The 15446-nt window shown below is 33.9% G+C and overlaps 1 protein-coding gene and 3 pseudogenes across 1 annotated transcript; 2 read left to right on the forward strand and 2 right to left on the reverse strand.

Annotated features, from left to right (window-relative positions):
* Positions 1 to 2871: 2871 nt before the first annotated feature.
* LOC112999619 (uncharacterized) lies at positions 2872 to 3681 on the reverse strand. The gene has a single exon (XM_026125947.1). It carries the CDS (start codon positions 3679 to 3681, stop codon positions 2872 to 2874), a length of 810 nt encoding a protein of 269 aa, XP_025981732.1.
* Positions 3682 to 3871: 190 nt separating this feature from the next.
* LOC100814932 (receptor-like protein kinase ANXUR2) lies at positions 3872 to 5659 on the forward strand (annotated as a pseudogene).
* A 3976-nt stretch (positions 5660 to 9635) lies between these two features.
* LOC106796180 (cytosolic sulfotransferase 15-like) lies at positions 9636 to 10688 on the forward strand (annotated as a pseudogene).
* Positions 10689 to 13924: 3236 nt separating this feature from the next.
* Positions 13925 to 15117, reverse strand: LOC102668104 (la protein 1-like; annotated as a pseudogene).
* Positions 15118 to 15446: the final 329 nt, after the last annotated feature.

Genomic DNA, 15446 nt, shown 5'->3' on the forward strand with positions numbered 1-15446 from the left:
TAGATTATGATTTGGATTTCATCATTTGCAGAAAATAGAGCAACCTGTGTTTCCCCATGATGCACAGTTGTGAAATTTGACTGGATGATGAGGCAATAGTTATGGTATGGTTGTATATAAGGTATTAGCAAACATTTCAAAATGCAAAATAGTCGTGCAGTCCTGTAAGTGGCAGTGGAAATTGTCATGGGAGTATGCTCTATAGATCAATCCAGCATGATTTCACTTATGTATAAATATTACTAAACACATGATTTACCAAAGAGCAAAACATGTTTCCTATGGATGGGTGCTAGGTTTTGCCATCCCTGTTATTTCTGAGTTGAGTAAAAACTTTTTTTTACTCTTTCTGGTTTGAACTGTATACAATTTTTTTCTCAAGTTTTTCGCAAATTAATTAAGTTCTTATTTTTAAAAAAATATTAATTAAATTTGATCCATCTATCACATTTCTTTTACTTAAAATTTTGAATTAAACTCCCCACTATCAAACCATCCTTACCCACCAACATTTTACTCCAAACAGATTGCTACTTACAACAGAAACACATCCCACTATTCCTATAGATTCAATCACTATTTGATTTCAAGACCCAACCTTTTATATAAACTATTTAACTAAATTTGTATAATAATTAATTCAATTACTTTTATATATGATAACTTCTATAGTAATGAATTCAATTTTAATTAAAAATGATATTTATAATTTTATATGATATTTATTACTGTTAAAAAAAGACGTACATTGTATTTTACTTTAATTTAAAAAGGGATGATTTATATTATCATTAATTTCATTAGTTTAAAATAGTAACTTGTATCAATAATTAATTATAATTTTTTCTTAAAAGTTTAACAAGCCAAATACATATATTTGTTGTGTAAAAGAGAATATAAAACTACACAAGAAAAAATAAAATTAACAAAATTATATTTATGTTATTAAAACATGTTTAACGGAAGTAAAAATATATATATAATGAAAACAATGAAATCATATTTCTTGTTGTATAATTAGGGATAATTAGGGATCAAAGTTTTATTCAGGTATTTAACAAACTATAAAATGTGCTAAGCTAGATAACATTAGGGATAATTTTTTCTTAAATACTCCTGAATGTTGATCATGTGCTAAGCTAGATAACATTATGTTGCTTACAATGATTTTCCTTTAAAGTTTTGTTTATCTTCAAGGATTGATTTGCAATTAATAAGTTTTGTTTATCTATTGTCAAAACTCTCTGACTCGTCTTTCAACTACAACAACCAAAACCTTTCTCACCAGGCAGGGATACTTACATGAATCAAAAGAGGCCATAATGTTCTACTGTGAATCATGTCTATAAACAAACCATTGACCTCTAAATCGTTCTTAATGGTTTCACCTATATTTTTTTTCAGTCTCCCTCTATCGATAGAGATATCCTCCTATAGTTTATTCTCCTTACTTGGGCTTCTATAGGTTTTTTCCACACATGCCCAAATCACAAAAAGTGAAATTCTACCATTTTTTCTGTGGTAGATGCTAGTGTAGCTTTCTCTATAATACAGTAATGGATTCATTCCTAATCCTATTTTGTCTTGTATGCCCACTCATCTAATGCAACTTTTCATCTCTGCAACATTGATTTTATTCTCTAATGCAACTGTGATGGGTCAATAACCTTGCTACATATAGAATTAAAGAAAAAAACACGAGCGAGTGAAGGCATTACGAACTTTTTCAGGAAAGATTCCACGAATGGCCACTGGTAAAAGTTGTTGCATTAGTACGTGGCAATCATGGGATTTCAGCCCAATCAATTTCAATTCCTTAATTGACACAAGCCTCTTCATATTTGAAGAGTATCCTTGAGGAACTTTGACATTTACTAGACAATGAAAGAAACTTTTTTTCTCAGCTATGGACATTGTGTAACATGCTGGGGGCAAATATGTCCTAGCACCTCGTAAAACTGGATGTAGTTGCTCCCGTAAACCCAACTCAACCAAATCCTGACGAGATTTTACACCATCCATTGTCTTCCCCTTAATGTTAATGAGGGTGTCAATCAAACTATCACACACATTTTTCTCCACATGCATAACGTCCAAACAATGTTGAACATCCAGATTGCACCAATATCGGAGATCGAAGAATATTGACTTTTTTTTCCAAATGTTCTTCGCAGACATGTCCTTTTTTTGTGTCTTACCAAAGGTAGTTTCTATGTCTCTGACCCTTTAGTAAATATTATGTCCAGATAATGGTTCAGGCGCTATTTCAACCTCATTATCTCCATTAAACGCCTTCTTCAAACGCCGATATGGGTGATTTCGGCTTAAAAATCTTTTGTGCCTTGTATAGACTGTCTTCTTCCCATGGGTTAGTTGGATGTAACAAGTATTTTTTTCACAAATAGGACATGCATGGTGTCCTTTGACACTGTATCTACTCAAATTACCATAAGCGGGAAAATCGTTAATCGTACAGAAGAGCATTGCACGCAAGTTGAATGACTATTTAGCATTTGCATCATACACTTCAACCCCATCAACCCACAGTTTGGTCAAGTCTTCTATCAAAGGAGCCAAGTACACGTCAATATCATTTCCGGGTTGTTTTGGACCAGCTATCATCATAGAGAGCAACATATATTTGCGCTTCATGGACAACCATGGAGGAAGGTTGTAAATCATTAATAATACCGGCCACGAACTATGATTGGTGGTCAAGTTACCAAAGGAATTCATTCCATCTGAGGCAAGCGCAAGCCTTAGGTTTCTAGGCTCTTGTGCAAAAGATGGATACAAGGAGTCAAATGTCTTCCATTGTGTACAATCAGCGGGGTGTCTGATCATACCATCCATTCTTCTTTCATCTACATGTCACCTTAAGTATTTAGAATCCTGTACACTCGCAAACAACCGCTTCAACCTAGGTATTATTGGCAAATGCCAACAAACCTTTGCTGGACGACTACTAGCGGTGGCTGAACCTTCAGTACCTTCCCCATCGTTGCCCTTGTACCGTGAAAGTCCGCAAGTGGGGCAAAATTGCATATCCAGAAACTCATTTCTGTAGAGAAGGCAATCATTCGGACATGCATGGATTCTTTGGTACTCCAAGCCTACGGGACATAATATCTTTTTCGCCTCGTAGTGACTCTTCGGTAAGGTGTTATGTTCAGGAAACATATTTTTCAATAACAAAACCAACTCTGTGAAGCTTTTGTCACTCCACCCGAATCTGGCCTTTAGGTTAACCAAAGCTAGCATAGCTGATAACCTACTAAAGCTTTTGCATCCAACATACAATGGCGTCTGCGCATCTATTTGAAGAGCATCGTAAATATCTGCATGACATTCCCGAAAGCCCTCTTGCCCAAGATCACGTATCATGTCTTCCATGAGATCTCCGCTTTGTAGCTCAACCGGATGAGGTGGACATGTTGCTGTATGACCAACCAACTCACCATGCCATATCCACTTTGTGTACGTCGGGCTAAAGCCATCACATATTAGATGCGATCTAATGTCATCCAACGAATGACGCCTCCCGTTGACACATTTAACACAACAGTAGAAAAAGTTGGCATCTGTGGTTGCTGAATGTATTTGGGCAAATGACAAAAACTCTTCAACCCCATGTTGATATGCTTCACTTTTGCGAGGTGCTGTAATCCAAGATCGGTCCATGCTCAGTGTTGTCTAATACAAAGCACGATGATGGGAGGCAGAACAACAAATGTTGTATATGAGATAAGAAGCTGCAATTCCTTCTTTGCAATCACAACTTTCCTAAGCCAAATGAACAAACAAACAAGGAAATTTAACAAATGGAGAAAAGGTTTAAGAATAAGAATGTGCAAGCAGATGTTTGGACTTAATGGAAAAGAACATGGTAAGGAAGAATGAACTTATAATAGGGGAATGAGGTCCATAACATCAACTTGATATCAGATGAAAAGAAGAGAGGGACGGGGGAAATTTAAGCCAAAAAGGAGAAAGAGAGGAAATGGATCTACCATATTTAGATTTTGTAATGGATTGGAATCAGAATATACAGTTTATTATCATGACAATAACAACAAAAACAACAAAAGCCTTATCTCACTAGGTAAAGTCAGCTACATTAACTACAAAACATCTTTAATCTTGATTAAAGACCAAATCTTTAGAGATATTAGGCCTTATATTGATGATCTAATTATAGAACTTAATTAGGTTAAATATTTATAGATATTAGACCTTATATTCATCTGATTTCTCGGTCAAGATTGACTACAAAACCATGCCACAAAATATTGCTCCTCCTAATGTGTACTCCACTTCAAGATCCATGGGGAACAATAAGGACGTCAACATGGGTTTCAATCTCACGTGGATCTTCCAAGTTGATCCGAGTTCCATGTACCTTACAAGGTTGCATTTTTGTGACTATTTCTATTCCAAAGTGAATGAAATTGTTTTCAAAATCTTCATCAACAATCAAACGGCGGAGGCTGAAGCTGATGTGATTGGGTGGACAGGAGGTAAAGGCGTGCCAACTTATACAGATTATGTGATATATGTGAAAGATGAGGCAGGTGATGATCAACTCTGGCTTGCTTTGCACCCTGCACTTGAAACAAAGCCAGAATTTTATGATTCATTGCTGAATGGGGTGGAGGTGTTCAAGCTCAATGACACAGACTTATCTGGTCCCAATCCTCGACCTTCTGAGATGTAGATTCAACACGAGGAGCACGCAAAGACTTTCCAAAACAAACATGGTAGTAATAAGACTTTTGTTATTGGCAGTGCTGCTGGGGGTGCTGCAGGTTTTGCCTTAGTGGCTGCAATACTTGTTGTTGTTCAACACCAAAAGAAAAAGAAAGCTCCAGGATCATACAACACATCAAGCTGGCTACCTATTTACAGGAATTCACACACCGCAGGCACCAAAGCCTCTGGGTCAGGGAAGAGTGTTGGTAGTGCCAACATATCAGCCATGGCTCAAGGATTGTGTCGTTATTTCTCCTTACAAGAGATGAAACAAGCGACCAAGAATTTTGATGAGTCAAATGTGATAGGGGTAAGAGGGTTTGGAAAGGTTTACAAGGGTGTTATTGATAATGGGTTCAAAGTGGCTATCAAAAGATCGAATCCGCAATCAGAACAAGGAGTAAACGAGTTCCAGACTGAGATTGAGATGCTGTCCAAGTTGAGACACAAGCATTTGGTGTCCTTGATTGGTTTTTGCGAGGAGGGTAATGAGATGTGTCTGGTTTATGACTACATGGCACATGACACCATGAGGGAGCACCTTTACAAACGAAACAAGCCATTGGACACACTATCTTGGAAGCAAACGTTGGAGATCTGCATAGGAGCTGCAAGAGGCCTTCACTACCTTCACACGGGTGCAAAGTACACCATCATTCATAGAGATGTCAAAACAACCAACATTCTCCTTGATGAAAATTGGGTTGCCAAGGTTTCAGATTTTGGACTTTCCAAAACGGGCCCAAACATGAACCAAGGTCATGTTAGTACACCCTTGAAAGGTAGCTTTGGATACTTGGATCCTGAATATTTCAGGAGGCATCAATTGACCGAGAAATCAGATGTGTACTCATTTGGGGTTGTTTTATTTGAGGCACTTTATTTGAGGAAGGTAGCTTTGGATACTTGAATTCACAGTTATAACATAGGAGTTATGCTAGTGTCCTTAACCATATCAATTACAACCAACAATAAATTGAAATTTAATTTTTTAATCCAAGTTGCATACTGCTGATTATAAGAAAATTAAACACAAAGCTACCAAATTTATTATTTTTCAATATCACATGAACTATACTAAAGCACATAATATACTTTGAAATCAAATTCAAGTCAATGCTTTCATATCAGAATCAACCCAGAAAAAAATAAAGCTAAACAGCTTGTTCATAGAAAATACATCATTTATCATGATTAAATACAGGATTTTCTGGGACCAGGAGTTCAATTTCCACTTCATATTAGATCACAGCATATATAACAAGAAAAAAAAGCTAAAATATTGTCAAAAAGAAAATTATTATAAAGGTAGTAATTATTTGCTATGTTTAGATATTTAGCGAACTGTATACCTATATGGTCTCATATATAGCTTGTCCTAAGCACGGGTTAATGAGGAGAGTTATGTAATAATCACCTCAATAGTCAATATCAAATTCTCAAATATGAATTACTCACTGCAAATTATGTGTTATAATACCAGGGTAGACTAAGAATTTGATTAAGAAAAAAAAACTTGTAAGGATTGCAGGGATGACAAACTCAAAAGAGAAATTTACCATACACAACATAAGGTATTGATCTTTGATATTTGTCTCAAAAGTCCTAATCGAAAAATCTGACAAGTTATAAATCAAGAGTCAATTATATTGGTGGTGTCATTAATCATGTAGCTAGGAAAAAAGGCTATTGCTTTTGCAAGGTTGTTTTTAGCTATATTTTTATTTATTTGTAAATATTGGACTATTCAATTTGAATTTGGCTAACCAATACAAGTACAACCGACTTAAAGAGTGTATTTATTTACCTTTTCAGTAATAAATAGATATATATATATATATATATATATATATATATATATATATATATATATATATATATATATATATATATATATGCTTCTTGTCTAGCATAGACACAATATAAAAATATCAGTACTTTTTCAATATAATTAATTACAAGCAATTATACCAATATGCTACTAGTGTATGAATTACAACAAAGCAATAATTGAAATTAAATTTCCAATTAGCCCAAATTACTGCTCATAACATAAGACTAACAAAATTCATATTAGTTACCAAGAAAGATTCAATTTAAACAAAAAAATAAGGGCTATAGATTGTTCATATAAAATACATTATTTATTAGTTTATGGTCATCAAATACAGAAAATGCCCTACTAGAATGTTAACACAGTATCATAAAATTCATAATACATAAAAAAGAACAAAGTTGATCTATTTGACTGTTTGCTACTCCTGTTTTCAAATGGGGCATTATTCTGATAAGTTTCGGTGGGTAATGATAAACCCCTATATTCATCAACCTAACTATAAGGTTGCTTCCTAAGAATCAGACCACAAAATTGTATTGTTTTAGATATATTGTAACAAATTAAACCCCTATATTCATCTTAGATCACAGCAAAGAACCACATGTGGTATTTAAGTCAATTATAAAAGTAATCTTTAGTCTAACACCATGGTCTCTTTGATAATGGTTGTATAGACATGACATTATTACCAAAAGTAATTAAATTGAGAATCTACACAGAAAAAAGTGGCATAGATAACATTTGGAACAAAAAAGGTGAAGATGAAAGTGGTATAGATAACATAATTAAGAACATTATTTAAAAACAAAAATTAATTATGAAAACAGAGGAGGGATCAAAATGAATAAATTCTTTGTTTCAGCCTTTCTGATTCCACATATCCTGAAGGGTTGATTGGTAAGGAACGAAAAGAAAGAACAAAATATATTGCTAACAAGAATCGTGTATATAATTTATTCTCCAGTTTATTCAATTACAGACACAACTAAGGATGGAGACAGCAAATTTGAAGCTCAAATTAAACATAGGGGGTTTCATCAAGTTCAGTGTACTAACTTAGACCAAACGATGCTCAACGAAACTGATAATGTGGCACAGGATGACACCACTGATGAAGGATGGCAGCAGGCTGTTCCCGAAGCTCGTCTTTGGATTTTAAACCCCACTGAAACACAAAAAAATAAAATTACAAGCCATAGCTGCAGATTACATAAGAACCTAAACAAAAATCATAGTTTCTGTCACAAAACACACAATGTATCTTACCTTATGTTATCTTCCTTAAACACTACAATGTAGACGATGATGAAGAGCACCAAGAACAACCAACGGCCTGAGACGACAACGAAGCAGAATCGTCAAATGAATGAAGGAATATTACACATGCAAATGAAGGGATACACAAAGAAGACCTAAATGCAGGCTTACCTTTGTTGGCGGCGGCTGCAAACGGAACAAAAGGCAACGGACACGAGATGTTGTTTGTCAGAGATTAAGGTCTTTGTCGGAGAAGAAGCTCTGTGTAGCTAGGGCGCCAAAGTAAGGGTAAGTAGTCGAAAAATCGAGCAAAGAAGTGATACGGCGCGCCAAAGTAAGAGAAAGTAACGAGCACGTGCCGTAAACGTGATACAATTTGGGATACAACGACGGGTCCTAGCAAAGACCGTCTTTGAATGACGCCCGCCACGTGTCTGTACAAAACATACAACGACGGATCTTTGAATAAACCGGTCTTTGTATGTTGACGCATTAAATAACGTGCCATCCACGTGTAACCACCAACAATACGAAGACCGTCTTCGTAACTAAATGACGAAGATGATGACGTGTTTATACTGTAACCATACAAAGATGGGTTTTGGCCAAAGACCGTCTTTGTACTTTAACGCCTCCAATCACGTGGCCTACACGTGAAACCATTAACGATACAAAGACGGTTGTTCGTGAGGACCGTCTTTGTAATTGAACGCCTCCAATCACGTGGCCTACACGTGAAACCACCAACAATCCAAAGACGAGTATCTGGATACGACCGTCTTTGGATTTTAAATCCTCAAATCACGTGGCTGGCACGTGAAAGTACTTAAAAAACAAATATGGTCTCACCAGAAAACCGTCTTTGTATACTCATCGGCCCACTCAGGTGGTTGCCACGTGCTACCATTAACGATACAAAGACGGTTATTCCCCAAAAACCGTCTTTGTAACTTACCCACCTAAATACGAATTGCCACAACAGCTGGATGTCTACGACGGGTAGCGGCAAACGTCATTGTTCTCATGCGCTTAATTACGAACATGCCACCGGTTCACCTTCTACGACGGTTCTTTGCAACCGTCGTAGAAGTCTTGACGTAGAAAGCTGCTTTTGTAGTAGTGTTATACTCTTTCATAACTGAAGAGAGTTTAGTGTTAATGTAGTGTCATTCTAAATATTTTTACAACTAATCGTTACAAATCATCATTTTTTAAAGAAATTATTATAAAAAATATTACATATAATAATCTAAGATTACATATATATATATATATATATATATATATATATACACTATTGATGCATTCTAATTAAATTCAGCTGAAAAATCCTGCGACAAAAATGCAAACAAAATCTTTGTGGCCGTTGCTTTTGTTCATCGTGTCATTGTCAATACTCTCTAAATTGGAAACTCTCATATGTTTTAAAATATTTTTTTTGATATACATTGGCCTTATGGTATAGTTAAAAATTAATAAATATTTTTTTATTAAAATAATAGTTAGAATATATAGTAATAACATTAAATCTTACACATTTCAATAAAAAAATGTCTTTTCATTTATTAACAGTTTGTTTAAAGACAACGTATAGCAAAACCAATAAAGCGTTAGTAAGATTCTTTCCTACTTGAACTAATTAATTGATACTACTATGCATTATCACGGCAGTCATTGCTACATATAGCAAGCTATTAGCACTTCCAATGCCTCCATCAAATCTCATAGATTTCACACACACACACACGCACACACAAATAATGGATGAGCAAGAAGTGAGTGAATAAAACAAATAAGGCAAGATTGTAAGGAGTTAATTCTATCTCTTCCTTGAGAGAAGGGTTGGATAACACCTTATCTCTATTTATACCAAGGCTTTTGGTATTCATGATCAACTTAACTACAAGCCATAAACACTTTTCAATGATGCTGTTATTGCTAGCGTTCCAAAATCGGGTACCACTTGGTTGAAAGCCCTTACCTTTGCTATCGTCCATCGCCAACATTTTCCATCCTTAGAGAACTACCCATTACTTGTTTTCAATCCCCATGAACGTGTGCCTCCATTTGAATTTGTCATTTATGATGATATTAATGACCAAACTCATGACTTATCCAAAATCCCAGAGCCAAGAATTTTTGGTACTCATGTTCCATTCACTTCATTGGCCAAATCAATTAAAGAGTCTAATTGTAAGATAATTTATATTTGTAGGAACCTATTTGACACCTTTGTTTCTACTTGGGTTTTTGTCAACAAAATTATGCCAAAGTTTTTACCTTCATTACCTCTAGAGGAAGCTTTTGAAAGATACTGAATGGGGATAATTGGGTTTGGTCCATCTTAGAACCATATACTAGGTTATTGGAAAGAGATCTTGATAAGCCAAACAAGGTTATGTTCTTGAAGTATGAGGACCTTAAAGAAGATGTTAATTTTAATGTGAAGAAAATAGCAGAGTTTTTGGATTGTCCTTTCACTAAAGAGGAGGAAAGTAGTGGAGTGATTGAAAATATAATCAAGTTGTGTAGCTTTGAGAAAATGAAGGAATTAAAGGTAAACAAATCAAGAACAATGGGCAAAGGCACGATTGTTGAGAATAAGTACTTCTTTTGGAAGGCAAAAATAGGGGATTGGGTAAATTATTTGTCCCCTTCAATGGTTGAAAAGTTATCCTAAATTATTGAAGAAAAGTTAAGTGAATCCGGTCTATCATTTAGAGAGTACGACCTTAATAGTAGTAACTATATAATCAATGATCATCTTGTGATGATTATAAAAAATAAGCAGCTAAATAATCATATTCTAGTTGATATTGTTGGACAAGTGGTCTCAATAAGTTAAGAGAGGAATGAATTAAGTCTTACAAAATTTTCCACTAACAAATTTTAACCCCATTTTGACTGATATATGATAGGCTCAGAATGCAAAAGAAGAAGAAGCAATCAATTTAACAATGTTCTTTTAAATGTGCAAGACAAAGTAAACTGTAGTAAAATAACTTAAATAAGGGAAGAGAGAAATGTAAACTTAATTTATATTGGTTCGTCCACTTCCGGTGTCTACGCCCAGTCCTCAAACAACCCACTTGAGATTTTCCACTATCTCTGTAAATCCTTTACAGACTTTGAACATACCTTGGGATCTCTCAGCCTTGTGTTCAATATTCTCACAGACCAAGAGACAACCAGTCTCTTAATTACAATTGAGTTTATAAGATAAACAGAAAGATTTCTCTCCTTTAGAGTAGATGATATAAATTAAAGATCTTATAAGAATTCTCAATAGATTTGCAAGTGTTTGCCCAATAGTTGTTGAGAGAGCATTTGACAATTAAGTTCTCTTAGAACATCTCTCTCTTACTTTTTGAAGTCAAACACACATATATATAGGCCCATCGTACTTTTTTGAAATGGTTTGAAAAGATGTGTCTTTTCAAAAAACTTTTCTGAAATTTTCTTACTAGTAATCGATTACAGGTTTATGGTAATCGAATACACAGTTATATTTTGAAGGGTCATGACTTTTCAAAGTGTTTTCTGAAGTGTTGTTACTGGTAATTTATTACAAACATCTGGTAATCGATTACAAGATTTAAAATTCAAATTTTAAAACCCTTTTAAAAAGCCCATTTGAAATCCTCTGGTAATCGATTACATTGTCTGGTAATCGATTACTAGTGCCTTTGAGTTGTTGGAAACAATTTGTTTGAGGCAAAAAATTGATCAACCAGTGAGATTCTTTTAATAAATAATCTAAGGCCTTATCTTTTTCTTGATCTTGTTTGTTTGACCTTGAATTAATCTTGAAGCAATCTTTGTTTGTTTAACCTTAAATGTTTCTTGAAGCAATCTTGTTTGATTATACTTTGTCATTATACCCTATATTTATACATTCACAGATATATAAATAAAGAGGAGGATTAGGAATATATTTTTATGGTACTTATTTAAACACATTGTCTATAATTGATTAAAATTTATTTAAAATTATAAAATCAAGAAAAAATCATTAAATATCATGAGATCTAACAATTTTTTTTTCATTTAATTATCAATAAATTTAAATCAGTAAAAGAGAATTTGTTAAAAAATATTTTCCTAACATTTTTTTTATAAAGCAAAATGTTGTTGTGGCTTTTCTTAGAATAAAGAGGCGTAAAAAGTCTTGACATTATCAATTGGAAACAACATGATTGCAACACTACTGCAAAAAGACCATACAACAACTATTCTAAAACACTTTCGAAGTTTTGAATCAATTTTTAAGGCAACGTCGTTGAAAGTTAAGACTTTCAATGGCGGTTTCATAAAAATCATCTTAGAAAATGGTATCTTTCTAAGACAGTTCTTAGCGGGTATTCTTTTATGACGGTTCTTAGAAAAACTCTTAGAAGGGTACTCTTTTAAAACCATCTTAAAAGAATACCATTCTAAGACAATTTTTAACTAAAAATCGTTTTGAAATATATATTTTCTAAGACGGTTTTTTAAAAAACCTTCTTAGAATGTTTTATTTAAAAAAAATAGAAGAAAATACTTTACAAAAATAGAAAAAAGGCAAGCAAACAAATTAGATCATAATTTATCTCAATTACAAATGACTAGTTTTAAAGAGTTCTTAAAAAGTAAAATAACTTGAAATATAGGTACCACAAAGCATCAAATCCAATCCATCATACTCATCAAGCATGAGCGGCTATGATATAAGATTTATATAGGGAAATAACCAAGAAACAATATTCAACATGCCATTTTGTCCATACCTTGGGGAAAATTTCATCCAAAACCTCCAAAGCCAGCCTTGAATTTCAACCAGGGTATTCTCTCAAGATGATGTCCGCCTATGTTACCATATATATTAAAGATAAATATAATTCAGGTTCATTCATCCATGAAAATCCACAAAAAAAAAGTATATACCTTTATATGTATTGAATTAAAAAATTGTATTTGATCTATTATTATTAAAAAAAAGTAATGATATTATTCATCCTTGCGTGCAACATTGGAGTTAGTTATATAGGAGAAAAACAAGAAAAAAAAGAATTGGGAGAGAAAGTGACTCATGTAATGATTAGTGTAATAAAAAGAAAAAAAATAGAAAAAAGAAGACAAAAATATATATTTGATCTATTATATTATTAACAAAAAGAAAAATAAATAGTGATATTTATCCGCACCATTTAGGGGTGGAATATTAGGATAAAATAGGTGAAAAATAAGAAGAAAAGAAGAAAAAAATTATTTATATAATAAGCATTAAAATGAAAAAAACGTGGAAGTGGAAGTGTTATATATATATATATATATATATATATATATATATATATATATATATATATAAGCGAGTATCCCATCCTTATCTTGTCATAGTAATTAAACGTTTTCATTGTTTTATGTATGCACAAGTGTTACTAGTCTTTTTGGTGTGCATCAAGGTATGATTAATCATCGCCAATTAATTTTGAGGTGTAGAAATCACCATTGGTGGTGCAATTCCTTTCAACAAAAATAAAATTGTGGTGTATAATTTGAATTTGATATGTGAAAGAGTCTCTAATTTATGTTTTATTATTAATTTAATTTCATCAAGTCTCATGTACTAAAATAAGTGTCATATTTGAGAAATAATTTTATCCTATGGTAGTGCAATAATTTATGTATTATCAAATGCAGATGAGAAAAGTTTTAATTGTTAATTACATGCAATTAATAAGTGAAAGTAAGGAAGTCAATAATTTATAATATTCTTGCCGGTGTATCATCAGCATGATCAGTAAGAACATCAAGCATATCACAACTAACCAAGGATGGATATTCCTATGGAAAGATTGACATCTACTACCTTATATCCTCGATCCTTTTTCTACCAAAACATTTAATACAGAGCATAAGAAATTTCTCTAAATTGAAACAAAAAGATTACATAATTAAGGTTCAGTAACACACACACATATATTGACAACAGTAAAAGAAAAGGCGAAGAGATACACGTATAACTTATAAGAAAGAGAAAAAGAGATCATATATTTAACCAAGACTGGCTCCATTATGTTTATTATAAATAAACTACTGCTTTCATCCTACACAAAGAACAAAGGAGTCAGACAATCGACACAATTCAATATTGCAACAGAATTGCAAAAAAAAAAAATTAAGAATGAAGAAAGAATTTCCTATGTTGGAAGCTAGATTATCTTCAACATTCTAATAACTCATTGTCAAGTGAAAGTAGTTTGATCATAGAAGAAATGAACAAAACCATTCCTTATATCCCAGAGGAGAAGAAGGTGAGGATTAAGAGACATAAGAACAAGAGAAACCAGAGGAACTTCTGCAAGAAAATTAAGGTTTAGTCTTTTTCTTTTTTTAATTAAGATATAGTTTTATAATAAATTGCACGGGTTTCTATATATAATTAGCATAGATACCTGTTGGCCGCACAAGAGATATTAATTAATAGACTATATATAATTGTGATATCATGTGTATGTTAGTGTTAGACTCTTGGTTAGGTATGGCAACGGGGCGGGTCGGGGTCAGGTTTTGCTTACCCCACTCCCTCCCCCAACAATTTATTTCCCTCCTTGTCCCTGAAACCTAACAGGGGTGTATATTAACCCTCATCCCCGTCAATTTAAATAAAGTACATTAGAAACTGATTATGAGAAATAGTATTTTAAGCCCACAAACGAAATCCAAACAAAAATTAGATAATTGTTTAAGAAAAAAACAAATTGAAGTAGAACTGACCAATCACGGGATCTATAATAGCAATATAATTCTTTACAATCAAGCCATCCTTTTCTGAAATAACTGCAGTAGCACGAGCTTTCTGAGCAGATTCAATTTCTTCAAAGCGAATGTATCCTGACTGCTCCAATCTTGAAATCAATGTACTAAGCAGGAAATCAAGAGTATTTAATCAATTAAGAAAGCTTGACAATTTTAGTTACAGGAATCTAACTGCCATCAGGGTAACTAAACAAATTTTAAAAAGAAATGTATCCTCTTTCCAAAAACAATAAAACAAACTCCAGGGGGACAAGGTTCTATAGGATGGAGGAAGGGGGAAGCTCAATTACCTTCACTGTACCAAATTTCTCAAAGACACTCTTCAAATCCTCACGTGAGACAACATCCATGTTGTCCTTGTAAGCAGTGGCAAAAAAATTTTCACCAACTAGTCGTTTCTTTTCTTCACCTTCGGTTACCTTTCCTTCTTTCATCCCATTGTTTTCTTCACTTTCGATTTCCTTTTCTTCTTTCATATCAGAGTTGTCTTCATCATCGCCAACATTTTCTCAAAGTTTTCATCATCATCTCAGGGTTGAAGGTCGAATCGGTAGGGTTAGTGTCGAGCGAGTGGAAGAGTTGAAGGGCTTGTTGGAGGTTGTTGTTGTGTGCGTGAAAGGAGATGATGGTGTTCCAAATGACGATGTTTCGGTACGACAATGGGGTTTGGAGGAAGAGTCGGTGGGCGAAAGGGAGGGAGAGGCGAGTGTCGTAGAGGCTTGGCGGCGTGGGCGTGGAGGGAGGTGGGGAGGAAGGGGAGGTTGAGGGCAGTGCAGGACTTGAGGGTAAGGGAGAAGAGGTGGGG

The sequence above is a fragment of the Glycine max genome, chromosome 15 (assembly GCF_000004515.6).
Source record: "Glycine max cultivar Williams 82 chromosome 15, Glycine_max_v4.0, whole genome shotgun sequence".
NCBI classification, from domain to species: domain Eukaryota; kingdom Viridiplantae; phylum Streptophyta; class Magnoliopsida; order Fabales; family Fabaceae; genus Glycine; species Glycine max.

What these genes read in the sequence shown, in the direction of transcription:
- LOC112999619 (XM_026125947.1), bottom strand. Translation starts at nt 3,681, where the DNA reads ATGGACCGATCTTGGATTACAGCACCTCGCAAAAGTGAAGCATATCAA.